The sequence below is a fragment of the Panthera leo genome, chromosome B1 (genome assembly GCF_018350215.1).
Source record: "Panthera leo isolate Ple1 chromosome B1, P.leo_Ple1_pat1.1, whole genome shotgun sequence".
Classification (NCBI taxonomy): domain Eukaryota; kingdom Metazoa; phylum Chordata; class Mammalia; order Carnivora; family Felidae; genus Panthera; species Panthera leo.
The window spans coordinates 200026913-200032912 of NC_056682.1; the positions used below are offsets into that span (position 1 = coordinate 200026913).

Consider the following 6000-nt stretch of genomic DNA (forward strand, 5'->3'; position numbering starts at 1 on the left):
GAATCATCGAGAAGCTCGTGGCGTTAGTCGTCCGAGCGTCCGTGTGGTGCGAGCTGAGTGGGAACCGGGGTGAATCACCATCAGTGGGGCGGAGGGGCAGGCGACGGCTGGGCCTCCAGCAGGTAGGAGCTGGGGGGACAAGGAAGCGTGGGGAGTCCCCGTGCCGGAGACAGCTTGGTGTAGCACCTGCCAGGAGCCCAGATGCGGAGGCTCAGACCAGGGCGGCCGGCGCGATGGCCACGCTCGGGACCGACCAGCGAGCTGCGTGAGTCCCCCGAGATCAGGTGCTGTGGCGAGCCGCAGGCCAGGATGGCCAAGGAGCTTGACCACGGGAGGTCACGACTTGATTGAAGGTCCACTCTGACAGGCTGGGGCTGTGTGTTCGCAGATAGTTGCCTTTAGTTTCCTTAGAACTGGAGAGAAGGGGGGTGGGGCCCTGGCCGTTGTTCTTGGCCAAGCTGAGGTGCTTCCGAAATGCCAGTGAAGGTCAGAGGTGAAAGGGTGAGTCTGGAGGGCCTGCGGGCAGGCCTGCGCTGTCCCCCCTAATGATGCCTGTTTGCAAAGCAGCCTGGCTGGGACAGTAAATTCTGTCACTCTCAGTGTTGGGAGACGTCTGAGAGTCCTTTCTGGGAAAGAGACTTAAAGTACTCTGACAAGAAGTACATGGGGCTCTGAGTTTCCTTCAGGTTTTGAAACCATCAGAGCACTTGGATGCCTCTATAATTTGTCTCATTAAAAGTCTTTTGCAAAAGAGCTGGTGAATCCTAGCAGGTGTCCCTAAAACTGGAGGCTGTTGCAGCTTTTAATAGCCTTTTGGAGGCAGAGGAAGAGCAGTGTGCTCTGTCTTCTGGCCCCAGCGAGGTGCCTGGTGCCTCCGTGAGCGCATGTGGCCCCCACAGGCAGGCTCCAGACTCCAGGCCCCGGGCTGCACGGGCCTCTTTTGTGGCAGATGAAACCGTCGTAAGAGTAAATGCAGTAAAATCCACACGGTTTTCACGTCAGTCATCGCGAGGTCCAACGTGTGAAAACTCACCGGGGTCTGAGCCTTGCCGTGACCTGCCGGGTCCCAGATGGGCCCCTTGGTTAGCGGCCTGTCGTCACACCCCTGGCCTCTTGGGTCAGCAGAGCGGCCGACGACCTCCGACCTGGCCAGAGCGAGCTGTACCTTCCTGTCGTAGAATTGACTCCCTGCTCTGTTTTTTTAAAAATCTGTTTCCTGCTCAAAGAACAGCTTGTTTTAATTTGTTGGACTTTGTCTACAGAAAGGTTTTCTGTTTCCCAATTCAGTGGGTCCCCAAGAGCAGGGTCTGGATGGAAGTGACTGGGGACAGAGTTGGGACCCTAAAAGGGAAGGGCTCCCTGGTCCTCGTGGCCTTATGCCTCAGCCGACAGAGGCCGGACACCCTGGACAAGCTGGGCATTAGATTGGAGAAGCTTCATTGTCCTTGAAAGTTCCCTTCAACCACTTTGTGTGGCCTCAAGGGCAAAAAACAAAAGGTGTGAGTGGCTCGGAGCCTGGGGGGAGAACTTGAGACCCATCTCAATGTCCCAGCCGCAGGGCACGGAGAATGACCACTGACCACAGCGGCCGGGAGACGCCTCTAGTCCGTCTGCCACTAGCTAGCGAGGCCCCCGTCCCCAGGGATCGGCTGCACCAGCCTCGCTGACACACCTGTCCGCTCGTTCTGAGGCGGTTGACCTCCTGCCAAGCATCACAAGTACCCGCCGAGACTAACGTTACAGGGCCCAGCACTCGCTGGTAGCCGTCCCCAGTCACGTGTGAGTGTGATGTCTGCTTTCTGGGAAGGTCACTAGCCCCAGGGAGCTGGGGGAGTAGTTAGCTGGGGTACCGATCTGTTCATTTCCTAGCTGGGCTGTCACAGACACGTGAGAAGGAATGTAACCCTTCACACGGGTGTGTGTGTGTGTGTGTGTATAGACAGGTGTGGGCATACACACATTCTTTGAGCCATGGACTCCCGTAGGAGCCCGGGTTCCCCTTCTCTGTGGAACGTGCCCCATGCCGTTGCTTCCAGGGTATTTGGTCACCTGTAGCTGCCAGCCACATCCTGCTGTGATCCCTTGGTTACACTCACTCAGGCTCCCCCTCCGTGGCCAGTCTTCTCCTCTACACCCCGGCAGGGCAGGCAGAGAGAGCCTGTCCCGAGGGCATGGGCGGAGGCCGTGGTGCCCACCTCACCGGGGCAGTGGTGGGCATCCCTCACGTAGCCCCTGAGGTGGGCTCTGGGTGGCAGCCGGGCTTCCGTGCCCCCACACGTGGGTGATCTTGTGTGGTCTGGGGTCCACGCCTCTGCCCCTCCAGACACACCCAGACCCCTGCCCTCCACACCACACCTCCTGAGCCCTGGCAGGGCCGGGAGCCTCTGGGAGTCCTGCAGAGAAAACCGGGCAGGAGTGGGGTCCAGCCCACCTCCGCCGTGGTCTCCCCTGCCCTCTCCACTGGGTGCAGATTGCAGAAGTGGCCGTCGGTTACGTGTCTGCTCTGAGCGGCGTGGGTGTGTGGAGGTGGGCGGTGGCAGGCAGCTGGTTCTCAGGGTCCCTGCCACTGGCGAGCACCTCTCCTCTGGCCCCTTTCATGTGAGCCCCATCGTTCCGTTTGCAGGGAGCTCTTTCTGGAGCCCCTACAGCCACCGCGGCTCCTGGGAGTGTTCAGAGCCCTGTGTGGGCTTGAAAGTATCAGTTCCTCTGTCCTCAGCAGGCTGGGGGGCCGAGGCCCAGCAGGGCAGCCCTTGCTGGCAGGTGGGGGTGGGATCAGGTCACAAGCCCTGGTGCTTTCCCCCAGGGACTCGGGGTCCCACGGGGGACACTGGCTCACAAGAGTCTGGAATCCCTGACAAAGATTGGGACGAGAGGGGAGCCAGGGGACACACAGGGTGTCAGAACACCCCTGACACGAGGGGGGTGCAGAGGACAGGGGCCAGGACGTGCAGGCCTGGGTGCAATTGAGGGAGGGTCTGTATAGACCGCAGGGCATGGGGAGGACGTCACCACGTGGAGAGGGTATTCCTGGGGAAGGACCCGCTGGGACGAGGGGCCCAGGGGTGAGCCGTTAGCTTCGCGCAGAGCTCGGGAGGCTGGCCGGCCGGGTCACGGGGACGGCAGCGGGGGCCCCGTCCCCGCCCGCCTCCGACGCCCCGTCTTTGTCTCCGCCCCCCAGGTGGTCAAGTACCCCTTGCACGCCATCATGGAAATCAAGGAGTACCTGATTGACATGGCATCCCGGGCGGGCATGCACTGGCTGTCCACCATCGTGCCCACCCACCACATCAACGCCCTCATCTTCTTCTTCATCATCAGCAACCTGACCATCGACTTCTTCGCCCTCTTCGTCCCCCTGGTCGTCTTCTACCTGTCCTTCGTCTCCATGGTGATCTGCACCCTCAAGGTTTTCCAGGACAGCAGGGCCTGGGAGAGCTTCCGCAGCCTCACGGGCCTGCTCCTGCGCTTCGAGCCCAACCTGGACGTGGAGCAGGCCGAGGTGAACTTCGGCTGGAACCACCTGGAGCCCTACGTCCACTTCCTGCTGTCCGTCTTCTTCGTCATCTTCTCCTTCCCCGTCGCCAGCAAGGACTTCATCCCCTGCTCCGAGCTGGCCGTGGTGGCCGTCTTCTTCACGGCCACCAGCTACATGAGCCTGAGCACCTCGGCCGAGCCCTATACCCGGAGGGCCCTGGTGACGGAGGTGGCCGCTGGCCTGCTCTCCCTCCTGCCCTCCCTGCCCTTCGACTGGCACCACCTGAAGCTCCTGGGCCAGACCTTCGTCACCGTGCCCCTCGGCCACTTGGTCGTCCTGAACGTCAGCGTCCCCTGCCTGCTCTACGTCTACCTGCTCTATCTCTTCTTCCGCATGGCGCAGCTGAGGAACTTCAAGGGCACCTACTGCTACCTGGTGCCCTACCTGGTCTGCTTCATGTGGTGCGAACTCGCTGTGGTCATCCTGCTGGAGTCCACCGGCCTGGGGCTGATCCGCGCGAGCATGGGCTACTTCCTCTTCCTGTTCGCCCTCCCGATCCTGGTGGCCGGCCTGGCGCTCATGGGCGTGGTGCAGCTAGCCCGCTGGTTCCTGTCCCTGGAGCTCACCAAGGTCGCCGTCACCGTGGTGATGTGCAGCATCCCCCTGCTGTTCCGCTGGTGGACCAAGGCCAACTTCTCGGTGGTGGGCGTGGTGAAGTCCCTGACGCGGAGTTCCATCGTCAAGCTCATCCTGGTGTGGATCACGGCCATCGTGCTGTTCTGCTGGTTCTACGTGTACCGGTCGGAGGGCATGAAGGTCTACAACTCCACGCTGACCTGGCAGCAGTACGGCTTCCTGTGCGGGCCGCGGGCCTGGAAGGAGACCAACATGGCCCGCACCCAGATCCTGTGCAGCCACCTGGAGGGCCACAGGGTCACGTGGACGGGCCGCTTCAAGTACGTGCGCGTGACGGACATCGACAACAGCGCCGAGTCGGCCGTCAACGTGCTGCCGGTCTTCATCGGCGACTGGATGCGCTGCCTGTACGGCGAGGCCTACCCGTCCTGCAGCCCCGGCACGGCGCCCACGGCCGAGGAGGAGCTGTGCCGCCTCAAGCTGCTGGCCAAGCACCCCTGCCACATCAAGAAGTTCGACCGCTACAAGTTCGAGATCACGGTGGGCATGCCGTACAGCGGCGCCAACGGCTCGCGCAGCCCGGAGGAGGACGACGTCACCAAGGACCTCGTGCTGCGGGCCAGCGGCGAGTTCAAGGACGTGCTGCTCAGCCTGCGCCAGGGCAGCCTCATCGAGTTCAGCACCGTCCTGGAGGGCCGCCTGGGCAGCAAGTGGCCCGTCTTCGAGCTCAAGGCCATCCGCTGCCTCAACTGCATGGCCCAGCTCACACCCGCCCGGCGCCACGTGAAGATCGAGCGCGACTGGCGCAGCACCGTGCACGGCGCCGTCAAGTTCGCCTTCGACTTCTTCTTCTTCCCGTTCCTGTCGGCGGTGTGAGGGCGCGTCCCCGGCCAGGGGAGTCCGCGCGTGTCCCCGCCAGGACCTCCAGCCCGCGTGTGGCCACCCAGCCAGAGGGCACAGCACTAACGCTGAGAGTGTGTGTGTGTGTGTGTGTGCGTGTGTGCGTGCACGCACGTGTGTGGATGTGGCGCTTGTCACGTGCAGCCTGCTCACACCTCCGTGAGCTTCGGCTCTGCCCGCCTGGAATGCGATGACGATGGAAATTGCATGCCGTCTCGACCCACAGCCCCGACCTTGCGGAGCGAAGCCGATGGGCCCTCCAGCCTGGCAGTTCTGGGCCCTGGAAAGCACGTTACAGAGGAAGTCCTTCCCCCTTCCCTCCACTTCCAAGCACCGCCCCCCCCCCGTTTACTCTCGTGTCGGATTTGTTTTTTTAAAGAACCAAACGCGCTGCTGTGAAATTCGGTGATAGGATGTCTTATTTATTTGGTCACTGCTAAGCCTCGACAGCTGCTTGCCGATCTGGGGCTTACTCGGGTACCGCCTGAGCTCTGTCGCGCGGTCAGGGCCCCGCCCGATTCCCAAGGTCAGAGGCTGGGGGAGGCGGCAGCCCCGGGCCCCACGGGCTTGCCCTGCGGCTCTCCTGTCTAGTGGGCAGTGGGTGAGCTTGTGAGATGCATCCACGGCATCAGGAAATGGGAGGAACCTGGGGTGTCCCTTCCTGGTGCTCAGAGAAGCTTTGCCTTGTTCACCAGGAAACAGAGTCAGGGTCCCAAAGCAGCCAAAATAAAAGCATTTCATGAAACCTACTCTTTTCTTTATTTGAAAGAGCTGTTTTCTTGTACATTCGTGAGAACAGGTGTCTACACTTGCACTGAACTAAGTACAGGTGAGTTCCAAAGAGCAGAACGGACGTTCTCAGTAGCCGACGACTCGCCTGCCAGGGCACAAACCCTGGCACCGCCTCTAGGCCGGGGGCCGCCCAGCTGTGCACTCGCACCTTACAGGGTGAGACGTGTGCGTGGCCAGAATCGCCCGTGAAACTCCCA

The 6000-nt window shown here is 61.7% G+C and overlaps 1 protein-coding gene across 1 annotated transcript in view; it reads left to right on the forward strand.

Annotated features, from left to right (window-relative positions):
• WFS1 (wolframin ER transmembrane glycoprotein) overlaps positions 1-5760 on the forward strand; it is a 29140-nt gene extending 23380 nt beyond the window's left edge. Inside the window, exon 8 of the mRNA XM_042936939.1 lies at positions 3179-5760. Coding sequence (XP_042792873.1) covers positions 3179-4987 — 1809 coding nt within the window. The 3' untranslated portion in view covers positions 4988-5760. The remainder of the gene's footprint in view (positions 1-3178) is intronic.
• The last annotated feature ends 240 nt before the right edge of the window (positions 5761-6000 follow it).